We start from the raw sequence: 25,171 nt of genomic DNA, 5'->3' as shown, positions 1-25,171 counted from the left end.
GCCTCAGCCTCCCAAGTAGCTGGCGCTAGAGGCACATGCTGACACACATGACGAAGTTTCAACTTTTCTGGAGAGATGGGGTCTCACTATGTGGCCCAGGCTGGTCTCAAATAGCTGGCCTCAAGTGAGCTGCCTTGGCCTCCTAAAGTGCTAAGACTACCAGTGTGTACCATTGTACCCAGACACTTCGACCCATCTTATTATTCATTTATTTATTTATTTACTTACTTTTTGAGACAGAGTCTTGCACTGTCGCCTGAGCTGGAGTGCAGTGGCACGGTCTCGGCTCACTGTGACCTCTGCCTCCCAGGTTTAAGTGATTCTCCTGCCTCAGCCTCCTGAATACCTGGGATTACAGGCGCCTGCCATCACGCCTAGCTAATTTTTTGTATTTTTAGTAGAGACGGGTTTCACTATGTTGGCCAGGCTGGTCTCAACCGTCTGACCTAGTGGTCTACCCACCTTGCAAAAGTGCTGGGATTACAGCGTGAGCCACCGCGTCCAGCCTATTTATTTATTTTTTGAGACGGAGTCTTGCTCTGTCATCCAGGCTGGAGTGCACTGGCATGATCTTGGCTCACTACAACCTCCGCCTCCTGGGTTCAAGCGATTCCCCTACCTCAGCCTCCCTGTGGTAGCTGGGACCACAGGCATGCACTACCATGCCTGGCTAATATTTGCATTTTTAGTACAGATGGGGTTTCACCATGTTGGTCAGGCTGGTCTTGAACTCCTGACTTCAAGCGATCGTCTGCATCAGCCTCCCAAAGTGCTGGGATTTCAAGCGTGAGCCACTGTGTCTAGTAGACCGATCTTAAAAAGCAGCTCATCAGCCAGGCTCACGCCTGAAATCCCAGCACTTTGGGAGGCTGAGGCGGGCAGATCACGAGGTCAGGAGATCAAGACCATCCTGGCTAAAACAGTGAAACCCCTTCTCTACTAAAAATAAAAAAAATTAGCCGGGTGTGGTGGCAGGCGCCTGTAGTCCCAGCTACTCTGGAGGCTGAGGCAGGAGAACGGCATGAACCCGGGAGGCGGAGCTTGCAGTGAGCCAAGATTGCGCCACTGCACTCCAGCCTGGGCAACAGAGTGAGACTCCGTCTCCACACACACACACACACACACACACAAAAAGCAGCTCATCACTCAAATGTGGGCAAAGTCGGGTTAACTGTGAAGTTTTGGATCCCCAAAACAGAGCACTGTCTATTTCCTATTTCTCATGAAAGCTTTATCCTTCCTCCTTTTCATCAAGCCCCTTCCGGAGACAGAAGCCACAGCTGATAACTGAAACTGAAGCTGAGGACGGAAAGTCGGAGCCCTTAGACCCGGGTGAGCCACTCAACCATGCAGGCCTCAGGTTGCTTTGGGAAAAATGAGGACATAGCTTTCTGCCGTCCTTCTATCAGCAACTCTATAGGGCTGACCCAAGTCTTCAGTGGATCAGGCACACCTCCTGCTTCAAACCATCTCTGTCTAGGACAGGGGAACAGAAATGTCCCTTTGAGGCTGGGTTTCCGGTAGAGAATGTCCAGATAAGAGAAGAGGCTGAGGCCGGGCGCGGTGGCTCACACCTGTAATCCCAGCACTTCATGAGTCAGAGGCAGGTGCATCACTTGAGGTCAGGAGTTTGAGACCAGGCTGGCCAACATGGCGAAACCCCATCTCTACTAAAAACACAAAAATTAGCCTGGTGCGGTCGCCTGTAGTCCCAGCTACTTGGAAGGCTGAAGCAGGAGAATCACTTGAACCGGAGAGGCGGAGGTTGCACTGAGCCAAGACTGCGTCATTACACTAGTGCCTAGGCAAGAGAGAGAGACCCTGTCTCTTAAAAAACAAAAAAAGAGCGAGAGAGAGAGAGAGAGAGAGAGAGAGAGAAAGAAGAGGGAGGGCACTAGGAAGAGTTACATTATCACAATCAGCAAACTCCCAGGGCCAGCGGATCAGGAGGCATCATTAGCAAAGGAGAGGCCGGATGGAGCTGCTGAGGGCATGCCCTGAGGTTAAATTACACTCGCAGGTCGAGTTTCTGTTCAGGGTGATGGGAACACTGCAGGTAGACAGGTGGCGTTTGCACAACATAATGCATGTACTAAATGCCAATGAACTGTTCACTTTAAGACGAACTCAGGATGTGCCCCCCTCTCGACAGTGACGCTTGTGTGGGCTCACGCCCCAGCTCCCACCTGCAGCCTTTTCGGCCCTCTCGGCCCGCAGGCGTCCGGCCTCCCGAAGCACGGCCATGGCCCGGATAGCGGCCCGGAGCACGGCCCAGCGGAACACGGCCACAGGGTCCATGCCAATGAGCTCCCGCACGTAGGAGCTGTCACTGCCCCGCAGCAGGGCCACGATGTCTGGCCGCATGTAGTCCATGTTCTTCTCCCGGAAGTCCTGGTGGGGGATGGATGTGGGCGGTCACTCAGGGATAGTCACCAGTGCCTACCAAAGACCCGGGGCTGGCGCAGGAAGGGCTGGTGGTGGGGTGGGGTCCATCCTAAGTGCAAATGGCAGTTCTTGAGCTATGGAGTCTTGGGCATTGGAGCTGGGGATTCGCGGTGGGTTCTGAGCACCCTAGAACCTTGGCCACAGGAGGATCCTCCCACGTGGAATTCTGGGCTGACTATGGCTTCCCTCAGGCTTCCGCCAACGGTGATGGGCAGACACCTACCTTGATCTGATATTTCACCTTCCCTGCGAAGTGCTGGATGATGAAGGCTGGCTCCATGACCGGGGTGCCCAGGAAGTACTTATTGTCCTCATGCTGCTGCTTGAACTTGGCCAGCAGGGTCTGGCTCGTGGCGTGGGGGAAGCTGGGAACAGAACACGGAACCTTTGCAGGCATGAACAGCGGCTGATTTACCTGCTGTGTATTTTACCTTGCAGACCCCTGGTGGGCAAGGTGGGTGGGTGCATGGGGTGGGCAGAGCAGTGAATTGGCACAGGGCTCTGTGAGCAGAGGGGTGGGTGAAGGAGCGAAGAAAAGAAGGAATGACAGTGAGCCTGCCTGCCTCATGCCAAACATGCCGGCGGAGGGGGGGACTCTGCTCTCTGCGTCAGCAGGCGTAGCCGCAGCCTGGTACAAGGAGGCTGAGGGTGAAGTGATGCTCTCAAGGCTTCAGGATTTTTAAAACAAAAACATATTTTTTCCTTTGGAGACAGGGTCTCACTCTGTTGCCCAGGCTGGAGTGTAGTGGTACGATCACAGCTCACTGTGGCCTTGACTTCCTGGGCTTGAGGGATCTTCCTGCCTCAGCTTCCTGAGTAGCTGGGACTATAGTACAATGTTTTTCTTTTTTTAAGAGAAGGGGTCTTGCTATGTTACCCAGGCTGGTCTTGAACTCCTGGCCTCAAGCGATCCTCCTGCCTCAGCCTCCCGGCCTCAAGCAATCCTCCTGCCTCAGCCTCCCAAAGGACTAGGATTACAGGCGTGAGCCACCATGCCCAGCCAGGGTTGCAGAATTAACATTGAGTAGCTCAGTGCCTGAGTCTGGGTGGCTCACTCTCTTTGTCCCCACATGGCTGTTTTCTAGGGGGCTTGGAGAGAGGTCGCTGACCAGGCTTGGTGGCATCTGCAAAGTCTGTCCTGTGGGAGGTCTGGATCTGTTACCCATCGTAGGCAGCTCCTAAGAATAATCTCGGGCCCGGGTGACTTCTGGTCTTGGAGCCATTTGTACCTGAATGCCATACGTTGGACAGGGGGTCCTTCTCCTGCACCACAGTTGGAAGGAGAGGCTGGGAGAGGAGGATGAAGCAGGGCTCTGTTGTGCTCCGGGGAGGGGGAGGTTGTGGGGGCAGAATAAGGGACTCCTTGTACCTGACTGCTTCTACCTCCCAGGAGGGAAATGATGTTGTTGGTTTGGCAAACGCTGCCTGAGCCTGGCCCTACTTTTGAAAACACAGGCAGCGGAATGCCTGTATTTTCATCGGGGGCTCCGTATTAACAGGGCCAAGGAGGGGAGAGTCTGTAGCTACGAAACGTATCATTTCCAGGACCGTAAACAGGGTATCTGGAGTGTGAGGCATCTGCCTTGAGTGTCCCCCAAAACCCTCAGTCATTGAGATAGGTAATATTTTAGCACACTGTTTCAGAAAATCTAAATCAATGTGCAAAAAGAAACAAAAAATTCCATGATGAGCAAAAATAGCAAGATTTTAAGTAAAGAGACCTGAGCCTGCTGGGCTAGGCCCTGCCTCATGGGCTTCCCCTGATCTGGCCCTGGGAGTTTCCTGGTTGTGATGATGTAGCTCCTCCTGCTGCTGTCTCTACTTTTTTTTTTTTTTAATTTTTAGAGTTGGGGTCTTGCTCTGTTGCCCAGGCTAGAATGCAATGGTGCAATCACAACTCACAGTAGTCTTGACTCTCTGGGCTCAAGTGATCCTCCTGCCTCAGCCTCCTGAGTAGCTGGGACTATAGGTGCATGCCACTGTGCCCAGCTAGTTTATTTATTATTTTTCTGTAGAGATGGGGGTCTCACTATGGTGCCCAGTCTAGTCTTTAACTCCTGGTCTCAAGTGATCCTCCACCTTGGCCTCCTGAAGTGTTGGAATTCAAGGTGGGAGCCACTGCATCTGGCCCAAATGCTCTTCTCTTATCTGAACATTCTCTACCTGGACCCCAGCCTCAAAGGGATGTGTCTGTCCCCCTGTCCTGGACAGGGACTAGGTTTGAGGCAGGGGATGTGCCTGATTCATTTGAGACTCTGGCTAGTCCCTTAGAGATGTCACTGGCAAGGGATGGGTCTGATAGAGTTGCTGATAAAACAGTATGTCCATATCTTAACCCCCTCCACCGACTTTTGAATGTGACCTTATTTGGAAAATAGGGTCTTTGCAGGTGTAATTAGTTAAGATGAGGTCATCAGCGTGGGACCTAGTTCCATATGGATAGTGTCCTTCTAAAAAGAGGAGACAGGGTCAGGTGTAGTGGCTCACACCTGTGGTGCCAGCACTTTGGGAGGTCAAGGTGAGAGGATCGCTTGAGCCCAGGAGTTCAAGACTAGCCGGGCAACATAGGGAGATTCCATCTCTACCAAAAAAATTTTTAACCAGCCTGGCCAACATGGTGAAAAAACCCCATCTCTACTAAAAATACAAAAATTAGCTGGGCATGGTGGCAAGGCACCTGTAATCTCAGCGACTCAGGAGGCTGAGACACGAGAATCGCTTGATCCTGGGAGGTGGGGGTTATACTGAGCTGAGATGACACCAATTAACTTGAGCCAAGATGGTGCCACTACCCTCCAGCCTGGGTGACAGAGACTCTGTCTCAAAAAATATAAAATAAAATAAAATAAAATAAAATAAAATAAAATAAAATAAAACGTAGCTGGGTGTGGTGGTGCATGCCTATAGTCTCAGGCACTTGAAAGACTGAGGCAGGAGGATGGGAGCCTGAGAGGTCGAGGCTGCAGTGAACCAAGGCTGTGCCACTGCACTCCAGCCTGAGCAACAGAGCAAGAGCCTGTCTCAAAAAAAAAAAAAAAAAAAAAAAAAAAGAGGAGGAGACAGGACTGAGAGATGAGAGATGGAGACACACAGGGAAGAAGTCCATGTGAAGAGGGAGATAGGGACTAGAGTGATGTGGTCAAAAGCCAAGGAAAGTCTGGACCCCCAGAAGCTGGAAGGGGCAAGGAAGGGTCCTCCCTTGGAGCCTCTGGAGGCAGCACAGCTCTGCTGACACTTTGACTTTAGACTTCCAGCTTCCAGAATCGTAAGATAATAGATTCCTGTGGTTTTAAGAACTCCACCTCCTGGGTTCAAACGATTCTCCTGCCTCAGCCTCCCAAGTAGCTGGAATTATAGGCACCCGCCACTATGCCTGGCTAATTTTTGTAGTTTTAGTAGAGATGGGGTTTTGCCATGTTGGCCAGGCTGGTTAAAAATTTTTTTGTAGAGATGGAATCTTTTTTTTTTGGGACAGAGTCTTTGTCTGTCACCCAGGCTGGAGTGCAGTGGCTCGATCTCTGCTCACTGCAACCTCCGCCTCCCAGGTTCAAGTGATTCTCCTGTCTCAGCCTCCCGAGTAGCTGGGATTACAGGTATCCGCCACCATGCCTGGCTAATTTTTGTATTTTCAGTAGAGACAAGGTTTCACCATGTTGGCCAGGCTGGTCTCCCAACTCCTGACCTCAGGTGATCTGCCTGCCTTGGCCTCTCAAAGTGCTGGGATTACAGGCGTGAGCCACTGTGCCCGGCCAAGATGGACTCTTTCTATGTTGCCCGGGCTGGTCTTAAACTCCTGGACTCAAGAGCCCACCTGGCTTGTAGTGATTCCTTAGGGGAGCCACAGGAAAGTAGTTCAGTACATGTCACGTGACTTCAGTGACTACAACTGGGTGACCCAGCATGAGGCGCCTTATTGACCTCCCTGTCTGCCTTCACGGTGCCCTGTGGACTGCGGGGATGAGTGTGGAAGGCTCAGAAGTGAGTTCAGAGCCCGGCAGCATCTGGGTCCCAGTTCCACACACTGTACTGCCCTTTGCAAGAACTTACCAATCCTGTCTCTTGCTCCATTGCTCAGGCTGGAGTGCAGTGACACGATCACAGCTCACTGCAGCCTCGACCTCCTAGGCTCAAGGGATCCTCCTGCCTCAGCCTCCTGAGTAGCTAGGGCCACAGGTATGCCCCACCATGCCCGGTCCCCATCTCTATTTTCTAGACACAGGCCCATAATCCTTTGCTGAAAATTCCTGGTGGATGTGCCTCAAGTGTACAAATTAATCACATGTGTTGATGTTTTCACAGTGAGGTGTTTGTGCATTTTGCACACACAAGCTTGGGTTTTGTGGTCAAGTGAAATTGAACAGACACAAGTTCTCTGGACAAGGCCTGGCGTGGTGGCACACGCCTGTAATCCCAGTACTCTGGGATGCCGAGGCGGGAGGATCCCTTGAGCTCAAGAGTTCGAGACCAGCCTGGACAACGTGACGAAACCCTGTTGCTACAAAGAAATAGAAAAATTAGCCGGGCATGGTGGTGTGACCCTGTAGTCGCAACTACTGGAGAGGCTCACGTCGGGGGATCACTTGAGCCCAGGAGGTCGAGGCTGCAGTGAGCTATGATTGCACCACTACACTCCAGCCTGGGTGACAGAGTGAGACCCTGTCTCAAAAATAAAAAGAAGTTTTTGGGAAAGTCTGGATTTGGGGTAAGGCTCTGGGGGCTGCAGAACCCGACCCAGTGCCCATGTGCAGATGTGCCGGGAGGGACAGGGTGTGGACACTCACTTGCTCTCCTCGTCCAGCAGGTAGAAGAGGCCCGTGGGCTTCTTGCTGATGAGATGGATGCAGCCGACATTGTCTGTGTAGCCGATGTTGTGCCACGTGATCCCCTCGCCCTGATACTCCTCCTGCAGGGGTGATGTGGGGTCAGGACGTTTCTTATCTCCCAGATATGTAATATCTACATAATATGTATTGCGTACAGGTCGAGTATCCCTAATCCGAAAATCTGAAATGCTTCAAAATCGGAAGCTTTTTAAACTGATGCGTGGCTTACAATTAACCCTAATAGGGCAGGGCACGGTGGCTCACGCCTGTAATCCCAGCACTTTGGGAGGCCAAGGCAGGTCGATCACCTGAGGTCAGGAGTTTGAGAACAGCTTGACCAACAGAGTGAAACCCCATGTCTACTAAAGACACAAAATTAGCCAGGCACAGTGGCACATGCCTGTAATCCCAGCTACTAGGGAGGCTGAGGCAGGAGAATCACTTGAACCCGGGAGGTGGAGGTTGCAGTGAGCCAAGATTGCGCCATTGGTCCTACTCCAGCCTGGGCAACAAGAGCAAAACTCTGTCTCAAAAAAAAAAAAAAAAAAAGCTCTAATAATACACTTAATTTAATACTATATATCTAAAATGTGATCATGTTAACATGTAATTGACATAAAAAGTAACTGAGAGGCTGAGGTGGGAGGATCGCTTAAGGCCGGGAGCTCAAGACCCGCCTGGACAACATAGCAAGATCCTGTCTATGCAAAAAACAAAATACAGGCCGGGCGCGGTGGCTCACGCCTGTAATCCCAACACTTTGGGAGGCTGAGACAGGCAGATCACGAGGTCAGGAGATCGAGACCATCCTGGCTAACATGGTGAAACCCTGTCTCTACTAAAAATACAAAAAAAAAACTAGCCGGGCGTAGTGGCGGGCGCCTGTAGTCCCAGCTACTCAGGAGGCTGAGGCAGGAGAATGGTGTGAACCCGGGAGGCGGAGCTTGCAGTGAGCCGAGATCGCACCACTGTACTCCAGCCTGGGCGACTGAGCAAGACTCCGTCTCAAAAAAAAAGAAAAAAAGAAAAAATAAACAACAACAAAAAATAAAACATAAAAAAAAAAAAAACTAGCCAGGTGTAGTGGCACATACCAGTAGTCCTAGGTACTTGGGATGCTGAGGCGGGAGGATGGCTTGAGCCCAGGAATTTGAGAACAGCCTGGGCAATATAGCAAGACTCCATCCCCCCGCAAAAAAAAAAAAATCCAACACTTTTGGACTGCCAATGTTATGTGATGCTCAAATACAATGCTCATTGAAGCATTTCAGATTTTGGGTTTTCAGATTTGGGATGTTCAACCAGTAAGTATAATACAAATATTGAAAAATCTGAAAAAATCCCAAACCTGAGACACTTCTGGTCCCAAGCAGTTTGGATAAGGGATCCCCACGCTGTAGGAATGTATTTGTGTATCAATAGGCATGTTTACATGTAAATGTATCTGCATGCATGTATCCTTTGCAGCACTACGCTATAGCAGAGAAATGGAAGTAACCTAAATGCCCATTAATGGATCGAGAAAATGTGGTGCATATACATCAAGGAATACTACCCAGCCATAAAAAAGGAAAGAGATCATGTCCTTTGCAGGAACATGGATGGAGCTGGAGGCCATTATCCTTAGCACACTAACGCAGGAACAGAAAACCAAATATTGCATGTTCTCGTTTATAAGAGGGAACCAAATGATGAGAACACATGGACACACAGAGGGGAATAACACACACTGGGGCCTATTGGGGGTGAAGGGTGGGAGGAGGGAGAGGATCAGGAAAAATAACTAATGGGTATTAGGCTTAACACCTGCGTGATGAAATAATCTGTGCAACAAACCCCCATGACACAAGTTCACCTACATAACAAACCTGCACATGTACCCCTGAATTTAAAAGTGAAAAAAATATACATAAATATATCAATAACAAAATGCATATGAGTACATCAATATGAATACATTAATAGTTATATAAACTTACTAGATAAACAAATGATTGTAAACAGGAAACAAGAATGTACATTCTCAAATACTGACCACAGCTTGGTGCTTTAAATATCACACTTAAGGGCTGGGCGTGGTGGCTCACGTCTGTAATCCCAGCACTTTGAGAGGCTGAGGCGGGCAGATCACCTGAGGTCAGGAGTTCAAGACCAGCCTGGCCAACATGGTGAAAACCTGTCTCTACTAAAAATACAAAAATTAGCCAGGCGTGGTGGCGCATGCCTGTGATCCCAGCTACTGGAAAGGCTGAGGCAGGAGAATTGCTTGAACCTGGGAGGTGGAGATCGCATTGAACTGAGATTGTACCATTGCACTCCAGCCTGGGTGACAGGGCAAGACTCCGTCTCATAAAAAAAAAAAGAAAAAAAAGAAAAAAAAATCACACTTTAAACCATCTAGAGGTTGGCAAACTTTCTCTGTAATGGGCCAGATAGCACCTTATGAACCAGATACTGTCTGCTGCAACTAATAGTCGTGATGTGAAAACAGCCACAGATGATAATGTAAACCAATGCCAATAAACCTTTATTTATAAAGACAATTTGTGGGACTAGATTTGACCCATAGGCTGTGGTTTGCTGGCCCCTGCTCCAGAGCTATGTTGTCCAACAGGAATCTTCACATTTTGTTTTTTTCTTTTAAGAGACAGGGTCTCATAGTGTTGCCTACACTGGAGAGCAGTGGTGCAATCATAGCTCACTGTAGCCTCAAACTCCTGAGTTGGAGTGATCCACCTGCCTCAGCCTCCCCAGTAGCTAGGACTACAGGCATGTGCCACTATGCCTGGTTAATAAAAAAATTTTTTGGCCGGGCGCGGTGGCTCATGCCTGTAATCCCAGCACTTTGGGAGGCCGAGGCGGGCAGATCACAGGGTCAGAAGATTGAGACCATCCTGGCTAACGCAGTGAAACCCTCTCTCTACTAAAAATAAAAAAATTAGCCAGACGTGGTGGTGGGCGCCTGTAGTCCCAGCTACTCAGGAGGCTGAGGCAGGACAATGGCGTGAACCCAGGAGGCGGAGCTTGCAGTGAGCCGAATTTGCGCCACTGCACTCCAGCCTGGGCGACAGAGCGAGACTCCATCTCAAAAAATAAAATAAAATAAAAATAAAATAAATAAAAAATAAAATAAAATAAAATAAAATAAAATTTTTTGGCAGAAACTCTGTCTCAATTTTTTTTTTTAAGACACAGGGTCTTGCTCTGTTGCCCAGGATGGAGTACAGTGGTGTGACCATAGGTCACTGCAGCCTTGAACTCCTGACCTCAAGCAATCCTCTTACTTTGGCTTCCCAAAGCACTGGTATTGTTAGCATTAGCCACGATGCCCAGCCTCAAATTTTCTAATAATCACATGTAAAAAGTAAAAGAAAAGGTGAAATTAATTTTTCTCTTTTTTTGAGACAGGGTCTCGTTCTGCCACCCAGGCTGGAGTACAGTGGCACAACTGTAGCTCATTGCGGCCTCGACCTCCTGGGCTCAAGTAATCCTCCCACCTCAGTCTCCTCAGTAGCTACAGATATGTGCCTCTGTGTATAGTTCAAAATTAACTTTAATAATACACTTAATTTAACCCTGTATATCTAAAATGTGATCACGTTAACGTGTAATTGACATAAAAAATGACTGAGAGGCCAATGTAGGAGGCCAGGAGTTCAGGACCAGCCTGGGCAACATAGCAAGACCCTGTCTCTACAAAAAATAAAACCAAAAAACTAGCTGGGTGTGGTGGCGTGCAACTATAGTCTCAGCTACTTGGGAGGCTGTGGTGGTAGGATCATCTAAACCTCAGTGTTCAAGGCTGCAGTGAGCTACTGAGACAGTGTATGTTCTTTTTTCTCACAAGCTAAGTCTTCACAATTTAGTGTGTATGTCACCCTTCCTGCACAACTTAATTCTGACCAGCTACACTCCTAATGATTCACGCCAAAGAGCTTAATAGAAAAATCAGCTGGATATTTACATAAGCCTGCCAGTTTCATTTTCCCATCAGAATCATCAATGTGAAGGAGAAGACATGAATAAGGATGGTTGACTATTTAGCTTTGAAAAGACATGTCAGGGCCAGGCGCAGTGGCTCATGCCTGTAATCCCAGCACTTTGGGAGGCCAAGGTGGGCAGATTACCCAAGATCAGGAGTTTGAGACCAGCCTGGCCAGCAGGGTGAAACTCCATCTCTACTAAAAACACAAAAAAATTAGCTGGGCGTGGTGGCGCGTGCCTGTAGTCCCAGCTACTTGGGAGGCTGAGGCAGGAGAATCGCTTGAACCAGGGAGGCAGAGGTTGCAGTGAGCCAAGATCGTGCCACTGCACTCCAGCCTGGGCGACAGAGACAGACTCCATCTCAAAAAAAAAAAAAAAAAAAAAAAGACACGTCAGAGAGGTTATCAATGTCTTTGAGCTAAGCAAATCCTTAAAAAGCAGCCCTGTTTCTCTCTCATAAAAAAGATTTTGTTTGGACAGAGAAGCCCCCAAATGAACTGTGGCTCAAAACATCCCTGACATTTGCCTCATCACGAGCTGGGTGGGTTTTCTTAAATTTTCCTTCTGACTGAGAAAAATTCTGCGGCAAGTTCACCAACAATCTGGGCCTCCAGGGAGATTCCGGTTCTAGCTCATTCTATTTTCCCTTTGGGCTGGGTGTGCAACAACATGGTATTTCCTTATAAAATGCTGCAGCTGTTATGGAAAACAGTATGGTGGTTCTTCAAAAAAGTTAAAAACAGAATTACCATACGATCCAGCAAGTCCACTTCTGGGTATATACCCGAAAGAATTGAAAGCAGTGTCTTGAAGAGATATTTGCACACCCATGTTCAAAAAAGCATTATGCACAACAGCCAAAAGCTGGAAGCAACCCAAGTGTCTACTGAAGGATGGATGAACAAAATGTGGTACATCCAGAAAATGGAATATTACTCAGCCTTGAAAAGGAAGGAAATTCTGACACATGCTACCATGTGGATGACCCACGAGGACTTTATACTATGTGAAATAAGCTGGTCACAAAAAGATAAATAATGTCTAATTTCAATTATATGAGGCACTTAGTAAAAAATGACAGAGACAGAAAGTAGAATGGGCCAGGCCCGGTGGCTCACAACTGCAATCCCAAGCACTTTGGGAGACCGAGGTGGGCAGACTGTTTGTGCTCAGGAGTTCGAGACTAGCCTGAGCAACATGGCAAAACCTCGTCTCTACGAAAAATACAAAAATTAGCCAGGCATGGTGGTGTGCACCTGTGGTTTCAGCTACTCGGGAGGCCGAGGAAGGAGGATCACTTGAGCCTAGGAGTTTGAGGCTGCAGTGAGCTATGATTATACCACTCTAGCTGGGTGACAGAGCAAGACCCTGTCTCAAAAAAAAAAAAAAAAAAAAAGTGGAAAGGTGAGTTCAGGGCTTGTAGGAGGGGGAATGGGGAATGAGTGTTTCATGGGGACAGAGTCTCAGTTTGGCAAAATGAAAGAGTTCTGGAGATGTATGGTGGTGGTGTTTGCATAACTGCGAATCTGTGAATGCACTTATCGCCGCTGAACTGAATATTTACGAATGGTTAAGATGGTAAATTTCACGTGATGTCTGGTTTACCAAGTTCAAAAAATTGACAAAAAAAGCCCTTTCCGCACCTGCTCCAGCTTGAAGATGTGCTGGTTGAAGTAATACTGTAGCTGCTCATTGGCGTAGTTGATACAGAACTGCTCGAAGCTGTTCCTCTCGAAGTCTTCAAATCCGAAGATGTCCAGGACCCCGATGGACAGGCACTGGGAGAGACAGAGAAAATGGTCACTGCCCGCAGGTGCCCCCCGTGGGAGCCAGCCTTCATGAGAGGGGCTGGCTCTACAGGCTGTGACCTGTTAGGTCCTGAGTCCCCGCTGCTCGGCAGAACACTTTGCCATTACCAGCATGGAATCCATACTTTTTTTTTTGAGGCAGGGTCTTGCTCTGTTGCCCAGGTTGGAGTGCAGTGGCACCACCACAGCTCACTGCAGCCTTGACCTCCTGGGCTCAAGCAATCCTTCTGCCTCAGCCTCCTGAGTAGCTGGGACCACAGGTGCATGTCAGAATCTGTCGTTTTTGAATAAGGGGCCCTGTTTTCATTCTGCCCTGGGCCTGAATTTTGTAGCCTGTCCTGTTTCCTGGTCCTGCCTGTTGGGGGAAACAGCCTCTTGACTACAGATGCCTCGGCTCCAGATGTTCTGGGTTGCCCACCAAGGATGTTGGTAGTGAGGATGTGGCCTCCCCTGACCTGGCTTGAGGGAGGAAATGGGGGCACTCACCGAGACTGCCTCTTCCACGTCCTTCTTGTTGAGGAGTGCGTGGTTGATCCGCAGCACAATCCAGTCGAACAGGGCGCTGTACAGAGACTTGGCCATGGAGTCGCGGGCAGTGATGGCCTATGGACACAGAGCGGGTGGCTCACCTCCAGCACGGCAGGCCCTGCACTGGACTCTTGCTCTGCCGCCCAGGCTGGAGTGCAGTGGCACGATCTCGGCTCATTGCAGCCTCCACCTCCTGGGTCAAGCGATTCTCCTGTCTCAGCCTCCCAGGTAGCTGAGATTACAGGTACGCACCACCATACCTAGCTAATTTTTGTATTTTTACTAGAGACGGAGTTTCACTATGTTGGCCAGGCTGGTCTCAAACTCTGACCTTAGGTGATCCGCCTGCCTTGGCCTCCCAAAGTCCTGGGATTACAGGCATGAGCCACTGTGCCTGGCCAAGATGGCCCTTGGTATATATATTTTTTTGACATAGGGTCTCACTCAGTTGTCCAGGCTGAAGTGCATTAGTACAATCTTGGCTCACTGCAAACTCCACTTCCTGGGCTCAAGTGATCTTCCTGCCTCAGCCTCCTCTGTAGCTCGGGCTACAGGCGCACACCACCACACCTGGTTAATTTTTACTTTTTTTTTTTTTTGAGGTGGAGTCTTGTTCTGTCACCCAGGCTGAAGTACAGTGACATAGTCTTGGCTCACTGCAACCTCTGCCTCCTGAGTTCAAGCGGTTCTCCAGCCTCAGCCTTCTGAGTAGCTGGGATTACAGGTACACACCAGCATGCCTGGCTAATTTTTGTACTTTTAGCAGAAAGGGGTTTCGCCATGTTGGCCAGGCTGGTCTCGAACTCATGGCCTCAAGTGATCTGCCCACCTCAGCCTCCAAAAGTGATGGGATTACAGGCATGAGCCACCGTGCCTGGCCTTAATTTTTAATTTTATTGTGGAGACGGGGGTCTCACTATGTTGCCAAGGCTGGACTCGAACTCCTGGGCTCAAGCAATCCTTCTGCCTTGGCCTCCCTAAGTGTTGGGATTACAGGCGTGAGCCACTGCAACCAGCCAAGGTGGTCTCTGTCAATACTCAACTCATCCAACACACACCTTTCCCCCTGTCCTGGAGGACGTGCCTGCACACTGAGGCGTTAACAGACCCAGTGGCCTCTGGAATGGCCACGGAGGCCTTTCCATACACTCCTCAGAGCAACCAAAATTGCTGCTGAGTGAGGAACTTGGGCTCAGGGAGGGGGTGGGGCGTGCAATTGTGGTAGAACCAGCAAGGAGGGTCTAACTAACTTCAGGCCCCTTGTTCTTCCAGGGGCACCATGTGGCTATCACCGTGTGCATCAAAGCTCTTTTGTGGCCGGGCGTGGTGGCTCATGCCTGTAATGCCAGTACTTTGAGAGCCAAGGCGGGTGGATACCCCGTCTCTACTAAAAATGCAAAAAAACAAAAACAAAAAACAAAAAAAAAACCAGTCTGGGCACAGTGGCTCAAGCCGGTAATCCCAGCATTTTGGGAGGCCGAGGCAGGTGGATCACCTGAGGTCAGGAGTTCAAGACCAGCCTGACCAGCATGGTGAAACCCTGTCTCTACTAAAAATACAAAATTAGCCGGGTGTGGTGGCAAATGCCTGCAATCCCAGCTGCTCAGGAGGCTGAGGCAGGAGAATTGCTTGAACCCGGGAGGCGTAAGTTGCAGTGAGCCGAGATTGTGCCATCGCACCCCAGCCTGGGCAACAAGAGCGAAACTCTGTTTCAAAAATAAAATAAAAATAAAAATGCAAAAATAATTAGCCAGGCCTCGTGGTGCACACCTGTAATGCCAGCTACTCAGCAGGCTGAGGCATGAGAATCACTTGAACCTGGGAGGAGGAGGGTGTAGTGAGCCGAGATAGTCCCACTGCACTCCAGCCTGGGCGAGAGTGAGATGTTATCTCAAAAAAAAAAGCTCTTAAGGTCCAATCTATATAGAATAAATTGTCTTTTTTTTTTCACATACTCAGGTCGCAACTCTGACAGATGTATTCAGCGGCAGACAAGATCTAGAATGTGTCCCCTTCGTTTTGCATTTCTTGGGTGTCAAGGAAATGGAGCTGCCTGGCGCCTTTGGCTCTGCATGGAGCTTCTTGGGGGCACCAGTGCTGCTCGGGTCTTGGGTGATGTGCAGCAACTTCCTGGCAACATCACGTGGTGTGCTGGACCCATGTGGGTTCAGAATGTCCCCTGTGCCTGTTTGAAATGCCACAGCAGCTTCCCATCGGGTGGGGGGCTAAAAATCCCCATCGTGACTAGGTACTTTCCTATTGTTAAACAAGCTGCAAGTGATCCTGCTCTGGAGATGTAAAAATGCAAGAGAAATACAGCACAGAGAAAACATCCAGGCTGGGGCAAAACCAGAAGGAGGCACCTTAACAAGGTTTAGAGTCACAGGCTTGAGACTTACAGGCTGGGAGTTACATAAGGGTAGTCAGTGCCATGTTCCAGAGTCCAGGGATGGGCAAATTTTATTCTGGAAGGGACCAGGGAGTCATTATTTTTGGCTCTGGGGCCTGATGTTCTCTGTCGCAACTGCTCTGCTTAGCTGCTATGGTCCCAAAGCAGTCTTGGGTGGTATGTAAATGAATGGGTATGGCCATGTGCCAATAAAACTTTATTAGCAAAACCAGGTGGAAGGCTGGATCTGGCCAACTACTGCTGGTGAGAATCAGCACACACACGGAACATATAGAAACACAGATATGAATGCATGTGGCTCAAGTTCTGGCCTGGGGGCCATGGTTTGTGTCCCAGGCTGGCCTGAACTCACATGACAATCAGAGGCACTGCCTGGGTTCCATTCTAGCATTTCAGGGACAGGAACGGCCCACTCACGCCAGCTCTTTCCAAAGACCATTCCCGCTTGGGTTTTGGGGTCTGGCACTCTGTGAGTGCCTGGGCAGCGCTCACCTCGCTGAGGCTGTAGGGAAGGATGAGCTTGTCGTTGACGGTCACCGTTTTTCTTTTGGTCAGAACCTCCACCAAGATTTCTCGCTTTACCTGTTTGGAGGTCAAGGAGAGGGAGAAGGAAAAGGGAGATGGAGGGCATATCAGGCATGTCCTGGTGTCACTGAGGCAAGGCCCGGGGCCTGAGGCAGCTGGGAGACGGACCCTCAGCAGCCAGGCCTGGAAGTGGGCCCTGAAGCCTGCCCACCCACCCACGATGTGCTGTTTTTTTTTTTTTTTTTTGAGACAGAGTCTCACTCTATCGCCCAGGCTGCAGTACAGTGGTGTGATCCTGGCTCACTGCAACCTCCGCCTCCCGGGTTCAAGCGATTCTCCTGCCTCAGTCTCCCCAGTAGCTGAGGTTACAGGCGCCTGCCACCATGCCCAGCTAATTTTTGTATTTTTTGTAGAGATGTGGTTTCTCCATGTTGGCCAGGTTGGTCTTGAACTCCTGACCTCAGGTGATCCTCCTGCCTGGGCCTCCCAAAGTGTTGGGATTACAGGCGTGAACCACTGCGCCTGGCCTGCGATGTTGTTTTACACTTGGCAGGTTTCAGAATTCCCACATAGCATGGGCTTGCCGGATGCTCACTCCGTGGCCCGGGTATGTGCGCGCACAGGCCTTATGTGAGTGTGAGCCGTGGGTCCAGGTGGCGCCCGGTGACCAGCACTCACTGCTTTGCCTGTTGGAGCTGGTGGCTCCCATCCATTGCACAGGGGCTGGGCTTAGACCTTACCCAGACAGCCGACATGCTCATCCCTCCCCCAACTGCCAAGCTACCTGAGCTGGTGGTCTCTGCCCACCAGCAGCAAGAGTGGGGAATAAGCGGGGGCCTTCTCTTTCTCTTTTTTTTTTACATGGAGTCTTGCTCTGTCGCCCAGGCTGGAGTGCAGTGGCGCAATCTTGGCTCACTGCAACTTCTGCTTCCCGAGTTCAAGTGATTCTCCTGTCTCAGCCCCCTGAATAGCTGGGACTACGGTGTGCGCCACCATGCCCAATTAATTTTTGTATTTTTCAGAGAGATAGGGTTTCTCCATACTGGTCAGGTTTTGGGGCCTGATGTTCTCAAACTGGTCTCGAAGTCCTGACCTCAGATAATCCACCTGCCTCAGCCTCCCAAAGTGCTGTGATTACAGGCGTGAGCCATCGTGCCCGGCTGGCAGGGGCTTTCTCTGAATATCCCAGCAGATGCTCACATATCCCCAAGAACTCAACGGAAGCTGGGGCTCCTGTACCAAGAATGGAACGCTAAGCATAAATGGATTAAAACACAAAAGACTGGGGTAGGGTTCCTCGGCCTCACTGCCTTTTGCACTTGGGGCTGGATAATTCTCCGCCGGGAGGGGGGCTGTCCTGTGCACTGCGGGGTGTTGAGCAGCATCCATGGCCTCTACCTAGCAGATGCCAGGAGCAACCCAGAGTATGGCAACCAGAAAGGTCTCCAGACATTGCCCAGTGTGTCCTGGGGGCACAGCTGCCCCTGGCTGAGAACCAGTGGAGGAGGAAGGGATGGCAGGTCCAATGAGAAAATGATCAAACCAGAAGTTTTTGTTTTTTAAGAGATGGGGCCTTGCCCTGTCACTCACCCCAGCTGGAGTGCAGTGGCACGATCAGAGCTCACTGCAGCAATGAACTCCTAGGCTCAAGTAATCTTCCTGCCTTGGCCCCCTGGGTAGCTGGGATTACAGGAGCACAGCATCAACACCTGCACGCAGCCCCAAGCTATAGTTTTTTTCTTTCTTTGAGACAGAGTGTTGCTCTGTCGCCCAGATTGGAGTGCAGTGGCACAATCTTGGCTCACTGCAGCCTCTGCCTCCCAAGTTCAAGTGATTCTCGTGCCTCTGCCTCCCGAGTACCTTAGACTATAGGCACGTACCACCATGCCTGGCTAATTTCTTTTTGTATTTTTAGTAGAGATGGGGTTTCACCATGTTAGCCAATCTGGTTTTGAACTCCCAACCTCAGTTGATCCTCCCACCTCGGCCTCCCAAAGGGCTGGGACTACAGGTGTGAGCCATTGCACCTGGCCCCTGAGCTGTAGTTTCAGAGAGGCTTTCACTTGAGGGTGGGAGGAGGAGATGCCCCCGTCCACAGAGCTCATCAGAAATGAGGAAGCAACACTGTAGAGATGAGAGCGGAAGACGTAAGGTCCTGGTTGATGAAACCTCAGCCTACGTAGGAAGTTCTGGGTACGGTCCCTCGTAGTGAGAGATAGCCAGCGGCCCTGAGTCAGGCCTGAGGAGGGACAGAGATGGCGATCAGTACCTTCAGAAGCTGCGACAGGGTGTCCAGCACCTCGGGCGGCCCGACCTCCAACCCTTCCTCTCGGCCTGTAGCTCTCTTCTTGTAAGTGACGTTGCCTAGGTACAGGATGGCCGAGAGGACGGCAAAAATCCTGGGAAAGAAAAGGCACTCACATTTGGGCAGTTTCTACATTCCCAAGACATCAGATACTTCCAGGGAACTGGGCTGAATCCATAAAACCAGCAAATTTTGTTCAGAACGCATGAAGTTAGAAAAATATCTAAGGCCTCTGTTGAAGACTGCCTCTGTGGAATGTGACTTTGCAGACAGTTACCTTCTTCCTGAGATTTGATCTGGCTCTGTCGCCCAGGCTGGAGTGCAGTGACACAATCATAGCTCACTGTAACCTCCAACTCCTGGGCTCAAGTGATTCTACTGCATCAGCCTCCTGAGTAGCTGGTACTACAGGCCACCACATTTGGCTAATTTAAAAACATATTTTTAAAGGGATGGAGTCTTGCTATGTTGCCCAGGCTGGTCTCAAACTCCTGGTCTCAAGTGATCCTCTTGCCTTGGCCTCCTGAATACCTGGGATTATTGGCATGAGCCACTGCACCTGGCTAGACAGCTATTTTCTCTTTTTATGAAACAGGGTCTCACTCTTGTCACCCAGGCTGGAGTGCAGTGGCACAATCATGGCTCACTGCAGCTTCAACCTCCCTTGGCTCAGGTGAGCCTCCTACCTTAGCCTGTTGGGTAGCTGGGACTATAGGTTTGCACCACCATGCCTGGCTAGTGAAACTGTTTAAAAAAAAAAAATGTGTACAGATCCCTCTAACTAGCCTCCAGACCAAGAAATAGAACATTCCAAGTCCTGGATCCTGGAGCCCCCCAACTCCAGAGGAACCACTGTCCTGACGTCTAATGCTGTCTGTGAACTTGATGGGATGTCTGGCCAGTCACTGGCTATGTTGTCCAGGCTGGAGTGCACTGGCCATTCAGAGGTGCTATCTTTTTTTTTTTTTTTTTTTTTTGAGACAGAGTCTTGCTCTGTCGCCCAGGCTGGAGTGCACTGGCACAATCTTGGCTCACGGCTGCCTCTGCCTCCCGTGTTTAAGTGATTCTCCCGCCTCAGCTTCCTGAGTAGCTGGGATTACAGGCATGCACCATCATGCCTGGCAAATTTTTCATATTTTTAGTAGAGATGGAGTTCCGCCATGTTGCCCAGGCTGGCCTTGAACTCCTGAGCTCAGGCAATCCACCTGCCACGGCCTCCCAAAGTGTTGGGATTACAGGCGTGAGCCACTGTGCCCAGGCCAGAGGTGCCATCTTAGCTCATTGTAGCTGTGAACTCCTGGGCTCAAGTGATCCTCCTACCTCAGCCTCCCAAGTAGCTGGGACTACAGGTGTGTGCCACCATGCCTGGAAAATTTAAAAAAAAAAAAAAAAATAGATGGGGTCTTGCTATGTTACCCAGGTTGGTCCCAAACTCCTGGTCTCAAGCGATCTTCCTGCCTTGGCCTCCCAAATAGCTGGGATAACAGGCATGAGCCACCACGCCTGGTTTAAAAAAATTTAAATTGCTGGGAGTGGTGGCTTGTGCTTGTAATTCCAGCATGCTGGGAGGCTTACGCAGGTGGATGGCTTGAGCCCAGGAATTCAAAATTAGCCTGGGCAACATGAGGAAACGCTGTCTCTACAAAAAATCGTCCGGGTGTGGTGGCACGCGCCTGTAGTCCCAGCTACTTGGGAGGCTGAGGTGGGAGGATCACCTGAACCAGGAGAGGTCAAGGCTGCAGTGAGCCATGATCTCACCACTTCACTCTAGCTTAGGTGAAAGAGTGAGACCCCACCTAAAAAAAAAATAATTAAATTGTAGTAACATAAGCATAATATGAAATTCACTACCTTAACTTCTTTGATTTTTAGAGACAGGGTCTTGCTCTGTTGCCCGGGTGAAATGAAGTGGTACAATCCTAGCTCACAGCCTTGAACTCCTGGCTTTAAGTGATCCCGTTGCCTTGGCCGTCTAAAGCACTGTGATTACATGTGGGAACAACCGCACCCAGTATTCTTTAAACTATTTTTTTTTTTGAGACTGGGTCTCGCTTTGTCACCCAGAGTGGCATGATTAGTTAAGTGGCGTGATCGTGGCTCACTGCAACCTCTTCCTCCCTGGCCCAAGTGATCCTCCCACCTCAGCGCCACAAGTAGCTGGGACCACACGTGTGTACTACCACGCCTGACTAATTTTATTTATTTTTTGTAGAGATGGGGTTTCACTATGTTGCCCAGGCTGGTCTTGAACTCCTGGGCCCATGTAATTCTCCACCTTGGCCTCCCAAAGTGCTGGGATTACAGGCGTGAGTGAGCCACCTGGTGCCTGGCCAAACCATTTTTAAGGGTACAGCTCGGCAACGTTAAGTATGTTCACATTACCTTTAATTGGCATCGCCTAATGACCAATGGCTTGAGCCCCTTCTCATGTGCTCACTGCTATTGGGCCACACTTCTTATGGCGGCTCTGTTCAGGACACTGCCTGCCCATTTTCACTGGGTTGCAGGTTAGACCTCAGAGTGACTGGTAAGGAACATGTGCGCCCCCTGTATGCTCTGAGGGATGGTCCCCGGGGCCCATACACTTACTGCTTCTTGGTGGCGGGGAGGAAGCCCACCATCTCCATGGCCTGCTTGAGCCTCTCAAAGTCATGCTTCAGGTCCTCCCCATCTTCAATCTTCAAGTTATGCTGGAAAACAAAGGCGTCGGTACTTTGGGCATTCCTGGGCCGGCGAGGGTGGCGTGCCAGAGTGATTTTGGCCGGAGCTAGCGGGGCAGGGCCCCAGGACCAGGGGAATGAATGGGTTCTTTTAATGCTGCCTTCTGGGAGCGGGTTTGGGGGCCAGGGCAGGCTGCCTCTGACTTCCCGGCTGTGCATAAACAGCTTGAAGCTGGGAACAGAGGTGGCGTTTGTGACTGGGGCTTGAGGCTGTTTACCTGGTTGAGGTAGAAATAATCTTCAGGCTGCTTGAGCTGAAATTCTTGGCGCTCTTCCTCGCTGACCCCGAGTAACAAATAATAAAACACGTGGTAGTTCCTACAGGTCAAAATTGGGAGGAACACAGTTGTTTTTGGAGGCCAAGCAATAGCTACTCTGCAAACCACTACTAACATGGCTTTGGAGAGCACACCTCAAATATGTACAAATTTAAAACAGCAAGTCAGTTCTTATGTCTTCAAAAAACAAAAAGAAACAAATGAGCATCTTGAGCAAATAGATTTCCGGAGGACTGGAGGTGGGTGGGTGTACATCTCACTAACTTGTCAATCGGAAATATTTCTTTCTTTTTTTTTTTTTGAGATAGGGTCTTGCTCTGTTGCCCAGACTGAAGTGTAATAGTGCGATCACAGCTCACTGTAGCCTCGACTGCCTGGGTTCAAGTGATCCTCCCAGGTCAGCCTCCTGAGGAGGCGGGGCCACCAGGTGTGTGTCACGATGCCCAGCTAATTTTTTTTTTTTTTTTTTTTGCAGAGATGGGATTTCGCCATGTTGACCAAGCTGGTCTCGAACTCCTGGGTTCATGTGATCCTCCCGCTTAGGCCTCCCAAAGTGTTGGGATTACAAGCGTGAGCCACTGCTACAGGCCTGCTTTTTTTTTTTTTTTCTTAAAGAGACAAGGACTGTAGCCGGGCGTGGTGGTGCACGTCTGTAACCCCAGCTACTTGGGAGGCTGAGGCATGAGAATCGCTTGAATCCAGGAGGTGGAGGTTGCAATGAGCCGGGAGGACACCACTGCACTCTAGCCTGGGTGACAGAGCAAGACTCTGACTCAAACAAACAAACAAACCAAAAAAAAAAAAAAAAAAAAAAACCCAACTAACCAAACAAAAACAAAGAGACAAGGATTTGCTCTATTGCCCAGGCTGAAGTGTGGTGTCTAGCTCACTGCAGCCTCAACCTCCTGGACTCACGTGATCCTCCCGCCTAGACCTCCTGAATAGTTGGGACTACAGGCACATGCTACCATGCCTAAGAAATGCTTCCAATCTAAGTATATTTTGTGCAGACATCTGAGCACGTACTGGGGATAAAACCTCCAGGGAGGCACACAAAGGTGGCTTGGGAGGTATGAGGACAAAGTGTGAGGCCACAGGAGCAGGTATGGGGAGAAGATGGATGGGCAGGCCCTGCTCCTGTGAGAGCCTCCACAGCCTCCCCGAGTTCTTCTGACCTCAGGACATTTGCTTTGCTTCTCTCCTCTGTAGGAAGAAACGCAGACATGACATGGCATTCAGAGATTCCCGGGAAAACGTTCTCCTACCTCTCATCCTTTTCCTGAGACACCAGGCGAGACTTTTCAAGCAGATATTTCTCGACGACAGCTCTGTCATTAAGAGAAAAAGAGAAAGAATAAAATGTTACATTTTAGTTTTGTGTTAATATTGAGCTTTTTTTTTTTTTTTTTTTTGAGATGGAGTCTTGCTCTGTCATTTAGGATGGAGTGCAATGGTACAATCTTGGCTCACTGCAACCTCTGCCTCCTGGGTTCAAGCGATTATGTTGCCTCAGCCCCCAGAGTGGTTGGAATTACAGGCATGTGCCACCATACCCAGCTAATTTTTGTATTTTTAGTAGAGGTGGGGTTTTGCCATGTTGGCCAGGCTGATCTCGAACTCTTGACCTATGTCAAGTGATCTGCACACCTTGGCCTCCCAAAGTGCTGGGATTACAGGCATGAGCCACCACGCCTGGCCAATATTTGTTATTCACTGTCTTTTTTATTCTAGCCATCCTAGTGGGGGTGCAGTGGTATGTCGCTGTGGGCTTTTTTTTTTTTTTTTGAGATGGAGTATCATTCTGTTGCCCAGGCTGGAGTGCAATGATGCGATTTTGGCTCACTGCAACCTCCACCTCCTGGGTTCAAGCAATTCTCCTGCCTCAGGCTCCCGAGTAGCTGGGATTACAGGCATGCGCCACCATGCCTGGCTAATTTTGTATTTTTAGTAGAGATGGGGTTTCTCCATGTTGGTCAGGCTGGTCTCGAACTCCTGACCTCAGGTGATCCACTTGCCTCAGCCTCCCAAAGTGCTGGAATTACAGGCATGAGCCACTGCAGCATTTGTTTTGAGGCAGGATCTTGCTCTGTTGTGCAGGCTGGGGTGCAGCAGCACAATAATGGCTCAATGCAGCCTTGTCCTCCTGGGCTCAAGTGATCTTCCCACCTCGGCCTCCCGAGTAGTTGGGACTACAGGCTAATTTTTGTAGTTTTGTAGAGATGGGGTTTCGTCATGTTGTCCAGGTTGTTCTATAACTTCTGGCCTCAAGTGATCTACCTGTCTCAGCCTCCTGAAGTGTTGGGATTACAGGCATGAGCCACGCATCTGGCCTGTCACTGTGGTTTGGATTTGCATTTCCGTGATGACCAATGGCAAAAACATCTTCTCACGTGCTGCCTGGCCATTCATAGGTCTTCTCTGATAAAGTATCCATTGACGTCTTTTGTGGTTTTCTTATTGGGGTGTTGGTCCTATTATTGAGCTGTAAATGCTCTTTCTTTTTTTTTTTTTTTGAGACGGAGTTTCGCTCTATCGCCCAGGCTGGAGTGCAGTGGCCAGATCTCAGCTCACTACAAGCTCTGCCTCCCGGGTTCACGCCATTCTCCTGCCTCAGCCTCCCAAGTAGCTGGGACTACAGGCGGCCGCCACCTTGCCCGGCTAGTTTTTTTTTTTGTACTTTTTAGTAGAGACGGGGTTTCACCATATTAACCAGGATGGTCTCGATCTCCTGACCTCGTGATCCGCCCGTCTCGGCCTCCCAAAGTGCTGGGATTACAGGCTTGAGCCACCGCGCCCGGCCTGTAAATGCTCTTTCTATATTCTAGATGCAAGTCCTTTCTTGGTTCTGATTTGCAGGTACCTTCTCTGGGTCTGGGGCTTCCTCTCCAATTTTGTCACAGTGTCCTTGGAAGCCCAGGGGTCTGTGATACCCATCAATACTTGGTTGTATCCATACGGTCTGGTGTTCTGCCATTTGCCGATCATTTTCTTTTTCTTTTTTTTTAGACGGAGTTTTGCTCTTGTTGTCCAGGCTGGAGTGCAGTGGCGTGATCTCCGCTCACTGCAACCTCCGCCTCCTGGGTTCAAGCAATTCTCCTGCCTCAGCTTTCCAGTAGCTGGGATTACAGGTGCCCATCACCACGCCAAGTTAATTTTTGTATTTTTAGTAGAGACAGATTTCACCATGTTGGCCAGGCTGGTCTCGAACTCCTGAACTCAGGTGATCCACCTGCCTCGGCCTCCCAAAGTGCTGGGATTACAGGTGTGAGCCACTGCTCCTGGCCTTGCCAATCATTTTCTCTGTGCCAAGCAGTTAAGGTGTTTCCTCCAAATTAAATTCTCAGA

The 25,171-nt window shown here is 49.9% G+C and overlaps 1 protein-coding gene across 3 annotated transcripts in view; it reads right to left on the bottom strand.

Moving 5' to 3' along the window:
- Positions 1–25,171, bottom strand: part of MYO9B (myosin IXB) — a 139,446-nt gene that overhangs the window by 39,071 nt on the left and 75,204 nt on the right. For all 3 annotated transcript variants that reach the window (XM_025367239.1, XM_025367241.1, XM_025367240.1), the window contains exons 4-13: positions 23,092–23,154; positions 21,767–21,866; positions 21,418–21,518; positions 18,793–18,922; positions 16,491–16,580; positions 13,547–13,663; positions 12,896–13,030; positions 7,227–7,348; positions 2,669–2,810; positions 2,187–2,391 (exon numbers count right to left, since the gene is read on the bottom strand). In XM_025367239.1, coding sequence (XP_025223024.1) covers positions 2,187–2,391; positions 2,669–2,810; positions 7,227–7,348; positions 12,896–13,030; positions 13,547–13,663; positions 16,491–16,580; positions 18,793–18,922; positions 21,418–21,518; positions 21,767–21,866; positions 23,092–23,154 — 1,205 coding nt within the window. The remainder of the gene's footprint in view (positions 1–2,186; positions 2,392–2,668; positions 2,811–7,226; positions 7,349–12,895; positions 13,031–13,546; positions 13,664–16,490; positions 16,581–18,792; positions 18,923–21,417; positions 21,519–21,766; positions 21,867–23,091; positions 23,155–25,171) is intronic.

The sequence above is a fragment of the Theropithecus gelada genome, chromosome 19 (assembly GCF_003255815.1).
Source record: "Theropithecus gelada isolate Dixy chromosome 19, Tgel_1.0, whole genome shotgun sequence".
Lineage (NCBI taxonomy): Eukaryota > Metazoa > Chordata > Mammalia > Primates > Cercopithecidae > Theropithecus > Theropithecus gelada.
Note: the sequence above shows the minus strand (reverse complement) of the source record. Positions and strands in the feature narration are given on the sequence as shown.